Source organism: Antedon mediterranea, chromosome 11, assembly GCF_964355755.1.
Source record: "Antedon mediterranea chromosome 11, ecAntMedi1.1, whole genome shotgun sequence".
Lineage (NCBI taxonomy): Eukaryota > Metazoa > Echinodermata > Crinoidea > Comatulida > Antedonidae > Antedon > Antedon mediterranea.
Window position 1 is genome coordinate 12,805,731 of NC_092680.1, and position 19,514 is coordinate 12,825,244.

General features: G+C 37.0%; 2 protein-coding genes across 4 annotated transcripts in view; both read left to right on the forward strand.

Moving 5' to 3' along the window:
• The first annotated feature begins 486 nt into the window (after positions 1–486).
• On the forward strand, positions 487–10,462 carry LOC140062836 (uncharacterized). 2 transcript variants are annotated; one of them, XM_072109196.1, is made up of 4 exons: positions 487–609; positions 3,727–3,862; positions 4,318–9,888; positions 10,055–10,462. In XM_072109196.1, exons 2-4 carry the CDS (start codon positions 3,727–3,729, stop codon positions 10,078–10,080), a joined length of 5,733 nt encoding a protein of 1,910 aa, XP_071965297.1. In that variant the 5' UTR covers positions 487–609; the 3' UTR covers positions 10,081–10,462. The 2 variants fall into 2 exon arrangements, with proteins under 2 accessions (XP_071965297.1, XP_071965298.1); XM_072109197.1 differs by having other exon boundaries at positions 487–570.
• A 1,267-nt stretch (positions 10,463–11,729) lies between these two features.
• LOC140062837 (nuclear receptor-binding protein-like) overlaps positions 11,730–19,514 on the forward strand; it is a 42,008-nt gene continuing 34,223 nt past the window's right edge. For both annotated transcript variants that reach the window (XM_072109198.1, XM_072109199.1), the window contains exon 1: positions 11,730–11,993. In XM_072109198.1, the coding sequence (XP_071965299.1) occupies positions 11,856–11,993 (138 nt within the window). In that variant the 5' untranslated portion in view covers positions 11,730–11,855. The remainder of the gene's footprint in view (positions 11,994–19,514) is intronic.

Consider the following 19,514-nt stretch of genomic DNA (forward strand, 5'->3'; position numbering starts at 1 on the left):
TGCTCCACTGGATCCAAATTGGGTTCACTTGAGCACAGTGTATTAACATACGAAAAGATATTAAAATTCAGTGACTTATTTCTATTTTATATCACTGCGCTCCACTAGTGCTAAATTTGGTCCACTGGGAGCAGCTACCGTAGTACTATTTCTATATAAGTAAATAAAGGCATAAATGGCGCTCCGTAGAAGTAGAGAATGCTTGATCGTCGAAATGCTCCGAAATGACGCTCTGAATATATATATCTCCACATACTATTGAAAAAACAATCATTTACACGGTCCGGTGAGCAACAAAAGGTGGCCTCTCTCTATGGCGCGCCGTTAGAGTTTAAAAGATTCATTACTTGTTTTAAAACACCAAATATAACTAGTATAATATAAGTCTCATAGTAATAAATAAATTATATTTCCTGTTTAGCGCCCTCTGTTTATACAAGGTTGGTTTGATTGTTTTTTTCATGCGCACACGCGTCAATTTTTTGCTGTTGGTGGCGTCTTGTTATCTTTTTTTCATGAAAATTATTCTCGTCGAAAGTCTATATTTCTGGTCTTGATGGCAGAAAAGACGTAGTAGATTACTTTTAATTACCATCTTTCTTACGCAGAGTAAATATTACTAAAATGAAATGCATTGTTACTCTACCTAGCTAGGCTAGTTAGTCCAGGCCCGCCGTAATTAACTAGGCCTAGGAGGCCCTAGTAGGGCCAGCCAGGCCTAGCTAGGCCTCCTAGGCCGGCCCTAACTAGAGGCCTAGCTAGGCTAGGACCAGGACCAGGTAGGCTAGCCAGGCTAGGCTGGGCATAGCTAGCTAGGCCTAGTCTAGGACCTCTAGCCTAGAGGCCCAGCTAGTATAAGGTAGGCCTAGGTTTTTTTAGCTAGATAGATAGTAGAGAGGCCTTGGCCCGCCGCATAATATAAAATAAGAAGGTCTAGAATAGGGCTAGTCTAGTTAGGCCTATCTAACTAGGGTATCATAGTATCAGTATCAATCAGGTTCAGGGGGTATAAAAATAACGCCGTGGTTAGGATTCCGGCACCGGAATTCAACTGCCCACCGTTAGTCCCATTCCGACACGCTATTGCGCATGCCCAGAGTGAAGTAATTATAGCTTGCACTAGTGCCACAGACCGCGCACCACCACACCACCGAGAGTCGGACGTTGTTATAAATCTATCTAAGAATCGTAATGCTGTAATTTTATTAGACAGAGGAAGTATGAAGTTCGGAACGGGAGAAAAACACAGGCCTACCATGGAGTAATTACTCCATGGGCCTACCCAGTGCAGAGAGGCATAACGCTTGCGTATTTCAAGAAATGTACGAAAGTGAATATAGCGTAGCGTTGCGACCCCGACTTCCCGAACAGTTCTGTTTTTTTCACATCATATCCGCGCGGCAGCTGCCGTCAACAAATCAACTTGTATACGAGTGTATGTTATTACACCATAATGCGTTTATATGAAATCTTTTATTTTGTACTTGAAAATCATAAAACTAGTCATGTCATTATATATGAATGGGGATGGGCTAGGCTAGTTCGCTTCGCCGTGGCGCAGCTATGAATTGATCCATCGCTGTTAGCAAAGATAGTGTGGTATCTTTGCTGTTAGTCTGTAGATGATAGAGTATAGAGTCGCCGATTACCTCGCTCTGGGCATGCGCAATAGCGTGTCGGATTCCCTAACGCTGGGCAGTTGAGTTCCGGTGCCGGAATCCTAACCACGGCGTAAAAATAATGTATTTATACTATAGTAGGTCAGGAGGAGGATTTTTTAACAAACATCATGCATGGTCATGTGGTCTACACTACAGAAAACTTAATTTTTTTCACCGTGGTTAGGATTCCGGCACCGGAACTCAACTGCCCACCGTTAGGGAATCCGACACGCTATTGCGCATGCCCAGAACTCTGGGAAGTGAATTTATAGCTTGCACTATACCTCCAAAGAACTTATATAACCACACACCACACCACCGAGAGTCAGAGAGTTATAGGGATTTACTGTAGCCTAGATAGTCGTTGCGAGAGCGATGGATGAAACTTGGCCTAGGCCATACATGAATTAATAATTAAAATACGACTACGCCACGCGTTAAAATAATTATTATTACGGGCCTATGATATTAATAAGAATCAGTATCTATCTAAGAATCGTAATGCTGTAATTAGCGTTGCGACCCCGACTTCCCGAACAGTTTTGTCACATCCACGCGGTGGCTGCCGTCAACAAATCAACTTGTGATTGCATGTTATGTACAGTGTATAATGCGTTATATGAAATCTTTTATTTTGTAATTATATGAAGTTTATATATGAATGAAGCAGGTATCCCTAGCCTAGTATTAAATATATTAGTGGATCCGTATTAGTAATAGTAGGCATCTAGGCTAGTTCGTTGTGGCGCATCTATGAAATGATCCATCCCTGTTGGTAAGTATGAGTCGCCGATTACCTCGCTCTGGGCATGTGCAATAGCGTGTCAGATTTCCTAACGCAGGGCAGTTAAGTTCCGGTGCTGGAATCCTAACCACGGCGTATTTTTTTTGGCTACATTTCACTGTATTCACAGCATTGATTGTCATTGATTGAAGATGAATGTGAGATGTCTTCCATCATGAAAAAGACATATATATATATATATTACATAGCCTATGTAAATACGCGAACGTGATTGGTTGAAACTGCATCACATGACTACCGCTGCGAGGATCGTAAATCGTATATATCCTCGAGAACGATGATATTGACTGTGTAATTTTCGCGTAATAATCGTGTCCCCTGTCATTAATCATATAAATTCTCGAGTACGATGATATTGACTGTGTAATTTTCGTGTGCAACACTCGAGTTTGCCGATAAATAAACAAAAGTCATCTACTCGATCTTGAACTCGGGTGGAATTGTCACTCCATCGCAAGACAACGTTTCATCCGCTGGGCCACGGAATTTGCTTGAAGAAATTAATCTTCTAAACTATTTAAGCTATGCATACATAGCGCCCTCATTTGTTATAGGTCCACCCTAAATGTGATGAAACACCGTTTATGATTGGTCAATACTCACGGTAGTAACCTAGTAACTAGTACGCGCTGAACATCCGGTGATTCGGCTCCTCGAAGATCGAGAAGACGACGAATTGTTTATTCGGCCTACCTGATTATAATATTATTATTAATAGGCTTATTGATGGAAATTCTTCTGTTAATTTAAACGACCTAGGCCTAAGTGAATATTTTATTGCCAAGGAATCATTAATTAGTAATTATCTGTATATTATTCTTCGCAAGGTAAGGTGTCTAGGCAGGCTTGTTTTAAATACAATACAAATAGGCCTACTATAAGGAGGCCTAGCTAGCCTACTAGCTTCACCCAACCCAGCAGACTTGTTCTTGGCTATATAATATAACAGATATTGCCTTTTATATCGGTTAAATATAAGATTTGACATCCCCGTGGGAATGATATTAAGTTCGAGGGAATATATATTTCCCGAAGCGCCAGCTGAGGGAAATATATATTCCCTCGAACTTAATATCATTCCCACGGGGATGTCAAATCTTATATTTAACCTCTAAGCAGTCAATATCTGTATAATATATAATATTATTAATAATCAATAATATATATTATAAAGCCTTATTATAAAAGCTAGATTACAGACTACTGTAGCTCACCAGACCAATTTGTTTTTTTTTAAATATTTATTATCTATTTTTATAGATGGCATTAGCTCCTGACACCAATGGGACTGAGTCATCTAGTCTTGTTATAACTTGTAAAGGCAATATAAATGACACTGATTTGACAGAAAAACTCCAGAAAATTAGACTTCAACTGACTGAGCTATCAGAAAGTGGTAAAGGTTTTTTATTTTATGATTTTGTATGCTCATGTAATCTATTCAATTAATTGCTATACACTTACTGGTACTTACAATAACATGTTATACAATAATGAATTGATTCACTACCTACCAAGAAGGTATTTAAACAATAACTAACTGAGTGCTCAATGTCACAAAATGATCATAAAAAATATAGTGAAGCTGTAATTTGGTTAAACCTGTTAGCCTTTCAATCCTAAGGCCCAGGGTTTAAATGAGACTTAGTTTATAAGCACAATACATTATAAAATAGTGTATACCATCCTGTAATTGTGAGTTACTTGCTGTTGGATGTGTATGAAATAAATAAAAATTTAAAAATCAGTTTACATATCATGTGAAAGACTGATGTTAAGTTTGATTGATTATATAAAAGAAACATTATTTTGGAAAAAATGTTGATAACTGTCTGTGGTTTTTTTTTCCAGATGATGATTCACTTTCTATTTCAAAGATAGAACCATGGAATAGTGTCAGAGTGACCTTTAACATCCCACCTGAAGCAGCACAACGCCTTCAACAATTGGCACAGACTGACAGCCAAGTACTACAGAATTTAGGCATTTTATCAGTACAAATTGAGAACAATGATCAGGTTAATATTCCACCACCTCAATTGTCGTCATCCATTTCTCATCATGTTCTACCTTTGACCTCAGTGGGACTGGGAAAATCTGTGATGTCATCAGCACCTCCTACTTCCTCTCAAATTAGAATGACAGTGGCCAATCAGCAGCAGCAGCAGGTGAACACAATAAATTTTGGTGGAATGCGTCCTAATTTCCCATGGGGCCAAGTCCAGATGCCAAGGATGCAAGGAAATCTTCCGGTTGGAATGCAAGGAAACATAACACAGGGAAATGTCCCTGCAGGAATGCAACCTGGCATCCAACCAGGGGTGCAGTTTAATTTGCAACAAGGTATTCAACAGAACATGCAAGGACAAGGAATGCATGGTAACATACAAACAGGTGGTAACATTCAACCTGGAATGTCATCTCCAAACATGCAAGGCAGCCTCCAAGGTGGGATTCCATCCAGCATTCAAACTACCATGCAGTCTGGCAGACAGTCAGCAATGCAAACAAACATACAAACTAGTGTTCAACAAGGTATGCATCCTAATATGCAGTCAAACATGCAAGGAGGTCCTATGCCCCTGGGATTACAAGCAGCTATGCAGCCAGGAATGCAAGGAAACATGCCACCTGGATTACAAGGGAACATGCCACCTGGAATGCAAATGAACATGCAACCAGGAATGCAGCAAAGCATTCAAAGCGGAATGCCACCAGGAATGCAAGGAAACATACCTCCAGGATTGCAGGGTAATATGCAGCCAGGTATCCAGGGAAGTATGCAGCCAGGTATCCAGGGAGGTATGCAACCAGGTATCCAGGGAGGTATGCAACCAGGTATCCAGAGTAATATGCAGCCAGGAATCCAGGGAGGTATGCAGCCAGGAATCCAGGGAGGTATGCAGCCAGGAATCCAGGGAGGTATGCAGCCTAATATTCATGCAATGCAACAAGGAATGAATCCAAATGTACCGCCTTTCAATCAAATGCCTCAGTTCTTTTATCCAGGTGAAATTCAAAGATTTGGCCTAAATATGAGCCCACCATCAGATATCAGACCAAAGAAAAAGAGAAGATCAAGACCAAAAGCTAAAAAGAAAGGTAGTGAGAAAGATAAGGATGAAACAGAAACTACTGATGTTCAGCCTAAACATACAGACATTTCAAAAAGTGATATGAAATCTATTGCTCCACCAATCAATCAAATGATTCCTGCAACTAACTCTGGTCACTCAGTCGCAAACCATAATCAGCCAGTGGCAACGTCTGCGCAATTTGTTGACCAAACACAACCTACCACAACATCTAACCTGGCAGTTAAAAAGCCAGATGTGTCTATCACAAGCCCATTGTTAGTAAATCTGTTACAACGTGAAATACCTGGTACGCAGTTTCCATTCTCAAATCGTGGCGGTATTCCTACATCATTGGCCAGTACACTCCAGCATGCTGCTATATTAAATTCTAAGAAGATGAATAATATGCCTCAATCTACATTATCTCAAGGCCTTCCCCCAATGCCTCCAGCTAGTGAAATTACCAGAATGCTACCCGAGTCTATTGGTCTCCCTCCTCTACCTACAAGTCAAGTTGTTTCTTCTATCCCATCTCATATGTCATCACCCCAATCTAACGTGTTAATGACTTCAGCTGTTCGCAGTCAAACACCAAACAGACAGCAAAACGTAAGCCAACCTGTTGCGACTCAACATTTTCAACCACACTCTGATGAAAATCAAATTAATCAACCAACTGGAGATGGAACTCATAATCTGTTCAGTGCACAACAGAATATCCCTGCTAGTAACGCTGCTGGAGTCATGTCATTGCAACAGCCCAGTTCAGTCTTGCAGCCTGGTTTAGGTGCATCATATGGACAAATAGAGCAATGCCGTCGTACGCCAACTCCTTTGAGTAACAACATGTCGCCACCAGTAAGACTTTCAGGTATGCAATCTCCTGGACCAAATAAGTTACCGTTTGCAGCTCCTGGTATGACTAATGCAAACATACCACATGGATTACCAACGTCACTACAACAAAGTCAGGTTCCGACATCAGCAGGTCCAACAGCTGTATATCAACAAGGATTAAATCCGATGATGCAACAAGGCCAAAGACAGTTCCTTACTCCTACAACTCAAATTCGAAATCAGCTACCATTTCCTCTTCAATTACAACAACAGCAGCAGACACAACTTAATCAGTACTTTCCATCAAATATTACTCCAGGCCAAACACCTTCAAATCAAGGAATTGATTTTGCACATGGTGCAAATTTCAATCCAGGAAATATGTTTCCTCAAAGACAACCAGCTCCTGGAAACTTGCCATTTAACATGGTAAATATTCCAACCTCAAATCTTGCACAATTTAGAATGCCGTTACCAGCAGATGTATCTCATCCAGGTAATAAGGGGATGATGCCAGGACCCAGTGGAAATATGATGCAAACACCACCAGTCGGTATGATGCCTGGAAAGTCACCGGTTCGTTACAGAGGAAATCATCAAATACCACATGCTACTCACTTGCCTCCAACAAATATTATGTTTCCTTCCATACCAAGGTTTCCAGCAAAGCCACAAAACAATATGGTTATGCCATTTGATGAGACAACTTTAGATGGCATAAGTGATGCAGAAAAAGACTTGCTTGCAATGGCAGAGAAGGTGGCAAATGAAGCAGGAATGGAAACGAGCAACAGAATGGCAAATCTCTTCTCCAAAGACAACAAACAAACGGAAGTTATATCCAATGAAATGCTATTGAAGAAAGATCCAACCCAACTAAAAGAAATGGATTCTATTAAAGTTCCTCTTGGTGAAACGGTTAAATCTGGTGATGTTAAACAGCAGAAATCACCAGTTATACAGCTTACTAAACAGCCACATGATATGTTTATGGCTGGAGATACTCAGAATATTGCGTCATGGAGCTCAACCATTCTTCCAATACATGGTAAAGACCGATATTCGATACACACTCACACCACTACAGGAAACGGAGATAAAAAGTTGACCTTAAAAGGGGATGAAAATAGCCAATTTAAAACTCAAGTTTTACCTGAAGGTGGTCCTTCAAGCAACTCATTGAACTCACATCAACCGTCTTCATTCTCTCTTCCTGTAGAAGCAGCTTCAAAATCTGGCAGTTCTCAAGGTACAGTTGGAGCTGATATGCCACCTTTTGAGACTGGTGCTCATTATGTATCAATGCCAAGTACAGAAGGACCATGTCAAAACACAAATTTTATATCACAATATAATTCTGCAAGTGCTGTTGTTGATAAGAAACTTAACAACCCACCTGTATCAGTTGATGAGTTGCATAGAAAGAATATATTTGGTATGAATGTCAATGCACCAACTCAGAACTTAAATCAAGGTGTTGTACAAGAACAAAAGGTTTCTGATAAATCTAGTATTTTAATGCAAATGATTCATATGGATTCGATGCGGAATAACTCTGGTATGATTAACCTAACAAGAAGTGTAAGCGAACCGGTTGGATCTCATGGAGTTCCGTCAGAGAACATAAGTGTTGATTCAATAAAGATGCCGACTCTTGAGAGAATGACGCATGATAATGAAAATAGTTCTTTACCTCAACAGCAGGAGATTAGCAAAGATGTTGCTGAATTAAATGCTGAGTACGTTCCCAAGACAACTGTTTCCAGTGCTTCTCAGCCTCTGATGCCACAGTTAGTTCCAAAACAGCTCCCTCAGCAGAAACAGATGTATTCACCAAAATCGTTATTATTACCTAGCTGCATGCCTCCTCCGGGTCACGGCTCAACTGGAAATTTAACAAATTCTGAAACTCAAAAATCAGGTCAGTTTGATAAGAGAGCAAGGTCTGTATCGCCTGTTACACAGCAAGGAAGTGAGTTTCCAAGATTACCTTTAACTAGTGCGTCATTTATCAATCAGACTCCATCTCCTACTACATCCAGTCCATCAGGCATGGGTATGAGTGCTAGTGCTCTATTAAGCTCAATTGCAAAATCAGCATACAATGCAGGCATGACACCAAGAATGCAGAGCCCATCGGAAAACAGACCTTCAACATCACAGCCAGTCGTAATACCTGCTGCAGCTACAACAAGTACACCCTCTCCAACTAATCTTCCTCTGTATGCAAACCCTTTAGGACCAGATGCTCATACCAAACCTATCACTGTTAAGGTTTCACCAGTTACTGCTCCAGAAGTTGTTAAATCAACACCTTTGCTACCTTCAGTTTTACCAAATGTTAGTCTAGCCTCAACAGAATCTAATGTATCACCGACAGGTGATGAGCAGCCGAATTTAACACCTACAAAACCACCGGAAGTTGAACAGACACCTGTGAAACTTCCTCAAACCACAGAAGTACCACCAGACTTGTCAGTACTGATGGAAGAAACACCTGAACAAATTGACTCCCCTAAGTTAAGTGTTCTTGCAGAACAACCAATACAACATAAAGAGAGTGACAGATCTACGTCGACTGTTGAGCGTAGTATCAGTGATGATGCAGTGAGAGAACAATTGACTGTAAAAGAAGAAATGTCGCAGCCTGATTTAACACAAAATTCGTCTTCTGTGCAATTAAAAAGAAAGTATGATGATAATACTCTTTGCGATCCGCCTCCTAAGGTGTTGAAAGTAGACAGTGAAACAAAACAAGAAGAAGACTTGAAGAAATCTGCAAATGCTGATCTAACAGACTCTGATGATCACAGGCCCTTGCCACTTCTTGTTAGAGAATCAACTATTGAAGTAGGAAATATTTCATCTGAGAAGGGCCAGACTGCTGGAGACATGTCTTTGGAATCTGAAGAAAGTTCGGTTGCAACTATGCCGACACTACTGCCTTCAAAGGTAGAACTCATGGACATTGCTAAATGCAAAGACACTCATCAATTTCCATTTAAACTTGAAAGTGAAGCCCAGACTGCTGGTGAGGCCGCAAGTATATCTGAACCAATAACAAATCCACAAAACAGTGAAATAAAACCTACTAATCTGAAAGAGACAACAGAGGCAAAACAAGAAAGTGCACATATAGTTAAAAAAATTGAGACTCCAACGGTTAATACATCAAAAAGTCCTCCTGACACATCTCCTGCAAGTTCTAAAGACAGCACAAAATCATCACCAGTTGAAAGAAGAACTACACCTAAAAGAAGAGCTGCAGAAGAAGCCAGCCGTCCACTGTCTGAGAGATCAACACCAAGTCGACAGTGCACCCTTCAAGTGGATGAGCCGCCAGCTACTCGAGCTAGAAGGGCAACACGAAACAAATCACCAGCTGATCACCCAGCACGTCTCAGAGAAAGAGAGGATTCCGGGAGCAATCGCGACCAGCATGCAGAACAAGGAGCAGATACTGATGGACGTATGACTAGGAAGAGAAGTACAAGAATAATAGGAAAAGGTTTGTTAAACCTATTTTTTATCCTGTCTAAATATATGTTTTAAATAAAATAAATAAATACTTCTCTATAAAAAAAATTGAATATTATTTAATATTATTCACAATATTTCAGATGATGTACCAATATCGATTTCTTATTTTAATGTTTTCTTATCTTACATTACAGGATCTAAGGATACCAAAGACAAGTAGGTCCAGATGTACACTGATTCATCTGATGTAGTACAAGTGATATTTTGTCAGGGACGGACCAATCCAGGGTTGTTTTAATGGGGGAGCGCTAAAACATAATAAATAAATATCTATCCCTGGATATGTTTTTTTGCATATTGTTATGCTTAATAAGCTTACTTATATTTATTGCTGCATATATCAGTCTCCTTATTACTTTCTTTTTTACAAACTAATAAGGATTGTCATTTTATTTTCAATGCTGCCAAATCAATTTCCAAGCCTGTAGCCAAACGGTTTGAACAACCTACCAACCTGCCTGAAGAAATAGATACCAGTCGTGGTAATGGTAAATGGGCATACCTTACTAGCCCAGTTTTTGATGATTTTTGCCCTTTTGTGGCTCCAGGCTTGAATGTATACTGGTTTATGTATTTAATATTTAGTAACAACATCACAACATAATATGTATACAGTATTCATTTTGCTTAATTAACTACCTGCCAGATCTGTTTAATTTCAAATACATAATACATTTATTTTACAATCTGCTGTCAGGTTTATCTTCATTACTTTAGTTATGTTCTCACCAAAAGATAATAACTATATTAGTAATAGTTATAATATAGTTGATATTTCCCATTTCAATTGTTATACAAAAGTATTACATACAATACTATGAATATATTACTTTATACGTTTATCAAAATAGGGAACCTGTAACAATTTAATCTACTGTGTTTTAGCCATATTTTGTAAATAACTTTTGTACACAATGTGTAAACTCTGTAAATATTATTTTTAAAGAAATGCGAGTACTGTATAGTGATTGTTGTAAACTGCATGCAAACAATTAAATGAGACAACATGTTTCTATCTAACTTGTTTGTTGTGTTAGAAAAAGGCTATCTAACAACAGGACACTTAGCTCGCCTTGCCAATATATAGGAACTTGTAATTGTCCTTTGATCTTATGTCTGGCTGCGACAAATACCATCACTCAGTACTGTACTATGTACATATTCTCTGCTTAGTGATGGCTGGTATTAATGATCGCAGCCACAGATAACCCCTTTGATCTCCGGAGCTCGGCATACTGTTGTTAGATTGCCTTGGTTTAAAGACTGTGTTGTGATTTCATATCATTTCCCTGAAATCTGCTGCATGTGTCTGAGAAGATTGACGTAGGAAAACTATTTTTCCATACATTGGTCCCAGTCATGATTACGAACAGGATTGTTATAATAAAGAAATCCGTCTTGAAGAAGAAAAAAAAGGCAAGATGACCAGTTAGCTCAGACGACTGGGCGTCGTGAAACACGAATGCTGTGGGTTCGCTTCCCACACTGGTCGGTGGAATAGAGTTAAAGGTATGCGGCTGTGTTTGGGGTTCACAGAGTTATACGCCCTTTCCACCATACATCATGAGGCAACAACATCAATGCATCTGATGATGTGCTGGAAACGACCCCAAAAGGCTGTACAGGGCCTTAGTGCTGATGCAAGGAGAGCACACTTTAACATCTTTTTTTTTTCTGTCCACCAACATCCCTACTGCTGCAGCTGTGTATTTGATCTCATAAATTTTATGTTTAGCGCCCTCAATTTATCATCACCGCGCTCGAGTAGTTGTGTGTGTTTGTCTCGATATTGTCGTGTGTACGTGTATGTTTACCACACACACACAGGCGCGGCGGCGGACGCGTTGGGCAAGTTCTCAAATATTCAATGAATGAGTGCATAACGAGATGTATTGAAACTTGTAACTGAGCTAAAATACAATTTCTTGTTTAGAAATGGCCCAAACAAAACCTCCAACGGGCGGTAGTGAAGAAAAGAACCAGTCTCCTCATGATAGTGGGGATGATAGTGAAGATGAAAGTAAGGTTTTAGAAGAAAGTCCGTGTGGAAGGTGGCAGAAGCTGCGAGTAGTGGTGAGTAATTGTTATTGTCTAACCTGGCTCGGTTCGGGTGGTCACTCATTAGCCTTAGCTGTTTTTGGATAGGCCTACTACTACTAGGCCTAGCTCTAGGCCTAGGTTTGTGTAGGTGTCACGACAAATATGGTCCGGGGCCAAAATCGGTCCGGCCGGACCAGTTTTGGCTCTAAAGTTGTGGGTGTGTCGAAAGCGAAGACCTCGAAAGCGAAGATCGAAGACCGAACGAAGACCTCGAAAGCGAAGACCCTACGAAATGGTAGTGTGCACAAAATCCGACCAAAATCATACAAAATCGTGATAACACCTTGAATTTACAGATCCTGAAAAAATATTTCAATTTTAATCGTTATATTATAACAAATCATGACTTTATCTATGAACAAGTTCACGTGTTTTCGCCAATGGAGTTAATATGTGATATAGTTTTACGAACAAACACATCGCGCTATTTGCAAGGCGACGGATGCACAAGAAGAACCTCGCACATGAAATGTCACTTGTTCCGATAACAATTTAAAATCATAGCCAATTGTTTATAAGTATAGAAATAAACTACAGTAAGTAAATTGTAAGAAGTAAAGGATGGCGGTAGGCCTGGTATTTAGGTTTATTTTAGAGCCTATAGGCCTATAAAAAGTGTCCGTATCATAGATTTTACACTGCTTTTAAATGTTAGGTACAGAGATCTTTTTTGCATTTAAATATGTTGCTATGTGTTTTTTATCTATAATATTTGCCTATTGTTTATTATCTAAATGTATGAATAAATACAATAAGATATTCATTTTCCTGTATTGTATTTAAACTTTTACATTTTCCCATTGTAACTATTGCTATTTTACTTAATCGCCAGTTTCAAAATGTTTTCTAATGTATTCATAATAGACAAATAATAGGGCCTATATCAGTATCAGAATATTTAGTGTGGTTGGAGAAGCGACAGATGATGTAAAGAAAAATTTAAATTTTTTTTGGTTAATGAAATATTTATTTTCCTTTTAAGGAAAATAAATATTTCATGTTTCATTAACCAACGTATGAACCACTAAACAAAAAAAATTCTGCCGCAACGTATCATTGGCGCACGCAACAGAAAATCTATCTATCTATCTTCTATCTATTTTGCATCCCCTCTTAAGATCGAGAATCATGATGAACATAATAAAGCAGAAACGGTGTTGAACACATCTGTTCCCACTTGTGATGACACGCAACGTTATTTTCTTACGGCGCACTCGGGGGCGCACTTTGCGTCGATCTGAAAACCAATTTCAGCTCTTAAAATATTTCCCGGGCCAATGACAGTTCGTCCCAACAGCTTACCGTGAACTAACGGAACTTTATTTTATATCTTTGTATTGTCAAAGTAAAAAATAATACTGTATTCAAATTATGATTTGACAAAAGGCTAATACTGTAGAACGAACGATAGACATCACACTCTGACAATTTTTCTTGATCGTTAACCCGTTATAATAGTATAATTCTGTTAGATTTGTTTGTATTAGTGTCAATTCTATATTTAAATGGTCAACAACCGGTAACCTGTTTCTTAATTAAAATTTTATGTTTTCTTTTGTTAATGGACACTCATGGCAGGGATGCAAACATTTAGAAGCGGGACGTCGACAATCTGTTGAAAATCGGGAGACTGTTGAATAGTCGTCTCAACCACAAGCTTGTGAGATAGAAGGTTGGGGGTTAGAGTGGTTAAGCCCGATAAACATTCACCATCACTTAATAAAGATTTATAGAGAGTATCTCTTTTTGTATTCACCACGGGCAATGCTTGAAAACAAAAGTCAGTTTTTTATTTGATGATGAGGAAAATTGTGGTTGGCGGAACTGGAACTTCATTAAACTAATCTTTTGACAGTGTCGGTAAACGTAATACCGATATGAATAAATACCCGTTTAAATATTGAAAAATAAATTAAACGTGAACATACTATCGTCACTAATCACATTGTAACAAAATCGGCGACTTGTAATTTTGGAGGGAATATTTTTTATTTCAATCTTTGTTTTGAATGGCTTTTATCTTTGTGAACGTTGACATAATGGCATAATTATTCGGAATTATGGAAGCCGTGAAACAGATGATATGTCGCAGGAAACGACCTATTTATAACCAAAATTTGCAGAACGCTGATGCCTATATCGTTCGTTCTTTTTACTTCTTGTCAAATCATAATTTGAATATATTCTGCCAAATTTGACCCGGGAAATATTTTAAGAGCTGGAATTAGTTTCCAGATCGACGCAAAGTGCGCCTTAAGAACAAATGTGCGTGTCATCACAAGTGGGAACCGACGTGTTCAACACCGACTGCTTTACGTTCATCATGATTCTCGATCGTAAGAGGGGATGCAAAAATAGATGGAAGAGTATTTTCTTATGTTGCGCGCGCGTCAATACGATACGTTGCGGTAGGATGTTTTCGTTTAGTAGTTCATACGTAATGAAATATTTATTTTACATTTTTCTTCTTTACATAGTACTATCGCTTCACCAACCACACTAACCGATACTGATAATATTATTTGTCCATTAGGAATACATTAGAAAAACATTTTTAAACTGGCGAATAATTAAATCAGTAATACTGTAGTATTGGCTACAATGGGGAAAATGTACTGTACAAGTTTAAAATACTATACAGAATAACTCCAGAAAATAAATATCTTATTGTATTTATTCATACAAATAGGCAAATATTATAGATAATAAACATACATCAACATAATAATATTTAAATGCAAAAAAAAGGATCTCTTAGTTGTATTAACGCGTGCGTATAACATTTTTAAAAATAAGTGTAAATCTATGATACGGACACTTTTTATAGGCCTATAGGCTCTAAAATTAGGCTAAATAAGCCTATCGCCATCCTTTACTTCTTACAATTTACTTTAATTTATTTACTTTATTTTAGTTTATTTCTATACTTTTCTATACAGTTGGCTATGGTTTTAAATTGTAGGCGACGTGTGCTACAATACAAAGTTATCGGGAAAAGTGACATTTAATATTGCATTCAATTCGAGGTCCTTCTTGTGTGTCCGTCGCCTTGCAAATAGCGCGATGTGTTTGTTCGTAAAACTATATCACATATTAACTCCATTGGCGAAAACACGTGAGCTTGTTCATAGATAAAGTCATGTTTTTTGATAACATAACAATCAAAATCGAAATATTTTTTTGGAATCTGTAAATTCAAGGTGTTATCATCGATTTTGGTCGGATTTTGTGCACACTACCATTTCGTAGGGTCTTCGCTTTCGAGGTCTTCGATCTTCGCTTTCGAGGTCTTCGCTTTCGACACACCCCTAAAGTTGTGGCCAAAAGCAGTCCGCCACTGCCAAAATCGGTCCGGGTTTTTCTGCTGTCGATTTTAATTGAATTACTAGGCCTCCCTAGGCCTATGATGCTGTTTTAAGTTGTTTATGGCTAGAAAAATATCCCATGATATATATAAGTAAGTTATCTTGTCGGATAAATACTATAAATAAATGTATTTTATCTAAAAACATGACTTAGGTGTTCACTCATATTTCAGCCTGCCACACACTCACATGAACGGGTATGAGACGCTGATATTGCCAGCCAGATTTTATTTTATGATTGAGGCCTTTTTCCTTCCTCAGCCTAATCAATATTGGATAATTGTTGTATAATGATTGTACTGAATTGATATTGATTGATTAACCATAAATTAGTAATAAATTAAATTCAATTCAATTCAATTTATTTTCATAAGATACATCATTGTGGAATAATATTACAGTGTTTTTTTGGGTTTTTTTTGTAATTAGAATGCACTTATGCTGGAGAAACATAAATAAGCCTGGAGGGCTTTAAGGCTAGTTCCACCAGAAAAAAACAAATATATAATTAAAAAAGTATATAAATTGTTTTTAACATCATGGGGAAACGAAGATGTTAAAAAAACAAAAGAAAAAAATGGATTAAAAACAGGCAGAGAATTAATTGTACACAAAAAACCTAAAATTTAGTACTAATTATTGATGAGTTACTACTATAGTAATAGTAATAATGATGATAAAAAAAACAGGCTTAATTTATTTTATTAAAATAACAATAAAACCCCGTAATTTTCAATATAATGACTAATCATGGCCTTTTTAAATGATATACATTATGACTCATTTTGCGCACCATATATTTGCAAGATCGGACCATATTTGGCGGCCAAAAACAGTCCTACTGCCCGGACCAGTTTTGGCGGCCAAAATTGGTCCGGCCGGACAGGTTTTGGCAGCCATAAATGGTCCCCCGGACTGATTTTGGCAGCCAAAACTGGTCCGCCGGACTGATTTTGGCCTGGACTGATTTTGGTGTGACATAACCAGTAAACATATGATATGATCTTCATAACAGTAGATAGGCATAGATAGGCCTTAGTATATCAGTAACACCAATTGAGTGGTGGACATAGCATAATATAATTAATAAATAGGCCTATTTTTAACAGTATTATATTATATTAAACAAAAAAATTAGCCCTGCTGGGCTGGGTCCAAATTTATTTTTTGTACATATTAAGTTGGGGATCCCTTATGTTATGTGAAAGATAGCCGAACTAGGCCTATTTCCTAAACTAGGCCTAAACCTAAAGGTAGCCGATCACTCCGGCCGCGCTTCACTCCGGCCGCCGTATCAGTTTAGCGCGATGTTATGCACTCCGGCCGCTTTTCAATTCGACTTCCTGTGCAAAGGGGCCGTTAGTATGGAGCGCCCATATCTACGTTTTCTATACTGTTCAGTGTTATAACAAATTCTTGGTGCATTTAAATGGAACTAGTGGAATATTTATTAGCAACAATTTTACTTTTTTCATTAACAATAACATTCAAAGAAGTTGGAACTGCTTTTTCTTTCAAACTAAACTTAACTTAATTAAATTCAATAATAAAATAATAATCAAATACCTGTCTAATTAATGCTTGAATAACAATATTTAATTTCTTTCTATGATTGTACATTTATTTTTATAGCTTTACATTTATTAACGTTAAAAATTAGTTAAAACCCTTATTTTTATAACACTTTATCTTGCCAGTACCCATACTTACTAATTATAGTTAATAACAATATGTAAAATATTAATTCATTTATTTCAAATAATCAATTATTATTGATGTTTGTTATAGTTAATAACAATATTTACAATATTAATTAATTTATTTCAAATAATCAAATATCATATATCTAATTAATGTTACCGTACCTGGAATTGTATCAAGAATTAATATATATATTAATATATCGTTTTTGTACAGTCCAATTTACAATGATTTTATATTTTAATTTATATATGATAAAAATAATATGACATATATAGGGTACATTGCAATAAATTACATTAATTAATCACATTACAATTAATATACTAGCCTACTATTACATTGGATAAAACACATAAATTATTTTGTTTTAGCATTAGACCTAGGCCTAATTTAAAACACTTGCGATGTTGTTGTGATCCTGAAAGAGAAAAAATATACTGTATGATTACAAATGTTTATTTTGATTCTCTACAAAAAACGTGTCTCGGTTGTAAAAGACTCATTGGGCGCTCCATAGCTGCGGCCGGAATGAATCGCGGCCGGAGTGAATCGCGGCCGGATTGAGGCGCGGCCGGAGTGAAGCGCGGCCGGACTGATCTGTATTCAACCTAAACCCCTAAATAATCACTATAAACGAAGTTGCTCTTGGGATTCGAACCCCATACATCGACATGTAAAGTCCAAGTCTAATCCACTTGACTACACAGATGGCCCGGCAGAAAGCGTTTGCATATATTAGCGAATTGTAGTTGGCTTAATTCACTCACAACAGCTCACAACGTATGGATATGACAAATAAATAATCATGTTTATTTTGTGACGTTTAATGAGGGGTCCCCCAACAGATTGAGTATAGCATCACACTAAATTGTTCCTGTACTCACTGTAAAATCAGTTACTTTAACAAACATTTCTCATAATTGACAGTAAGTATATGAACTCACTGTAGTTATGACTCATAAGTTTGCAAGCATTTTACTCTAGGCACTTGCTTGTTGTAGACTGTAGTAATAGTATTTAATAGGTAATTAACAGATTGATTGGAAACAACAATTAATGATATTTTTGCTATCAACATGGTGAAATTGAATACTTAGTGCCAACCTTTCGTTTTCAAGACATGCCATACAACTTTTTTAAGCATGAGCAGAATTCCTTTTTTTAAAATTCATATGCTTTATTCATCATCGATAAAATATAAAGAAAAATTTGAAAACCTTGATCGCTATGTGCGAACTGTAGTTTAGTGAAAAAAAAAAAGTATATATATACATATATTTCATTTCATTTCAAACAACATGGTTATTAACTGAACAATCATGTATGGTATTTAGTACACTACAGTGTAATAGATTAACATAGGTTATTTATAACTTATCCACTGATCATTATTTTCTTGGATGTTCTCAGTAATGTCATAGTAAGTGAAGTGAAAAGATCAAACAACAAACAGAACTTTCCATAAAGTAACTCTAGTCTTATATGATTTGGTCATCTTGTTCTTGGATAAGACCATTACTAGTGTGTGTAAACACTTTTAAATCATATTTGGGAATAATGATATCAAAACTAGATTATCAAGGTCGCATTCCATAGCAACAGGTATTTCAATTGAGGTCAACATGTCAAACTCAAAAGCTATATGTTTATAGTAGTTCTGTACTTTATATTAATTTTTGAGGGACTACCATATACAAATAAGAGATCCATTAATTTTAAATACAACTTCAAGTATTACTGTTACAACTTTAATAAATAACCTTAAAATTAATTTTTAATTAAAAAGTTTTTTTTTAATTGGTGACGTCTATTTTTTATGCTACTGTAGTAATACTAATTATTGCAATTAGATGTTTTTGCTCTACTCTGACGTAATTTGTACTTTATACTACTGTAAGTACATTGAGATTACTTGCGAAAAAATTCGCAAGTAGTTCTCGGGTGGGACTCGAACCCACGATCAGAGTAGGGCAAAAACATCTAATTACTCCACTCCCTGACGCAAAACTACAATTACAAAACTATTATTGCAATTATATTTTTATTTTAAATGTTTATAGAAATTATATTCTAAATGTTTTTTTTATCTCCAATCATTGCAATAGGAGACCTACTAGGTAGTGATTAAATTCACTTTTTAGGAATCCTGTCTCTGCCTGGTTGTGTGTGTTGTTTTTTCTTGTTCTTATTAGTCCACGTTTTGTAAATTGTATTTATTATTATGGATAAATAAAATGTTATATTTAAACATTTTTTGAAAATTAGTGTTTGTAATATGGATGGTTCATGGTTTAGGTACATGTATTTTTTTGTAAGTAATATCAATAATGAAATTTAACAGTTGTAAGCTGATAAAATTGTCTGATTCACTTTCTCATGAGACTATCCAATAAAAAAATTGTACAAAAAAAATGTTTGGAAAAGA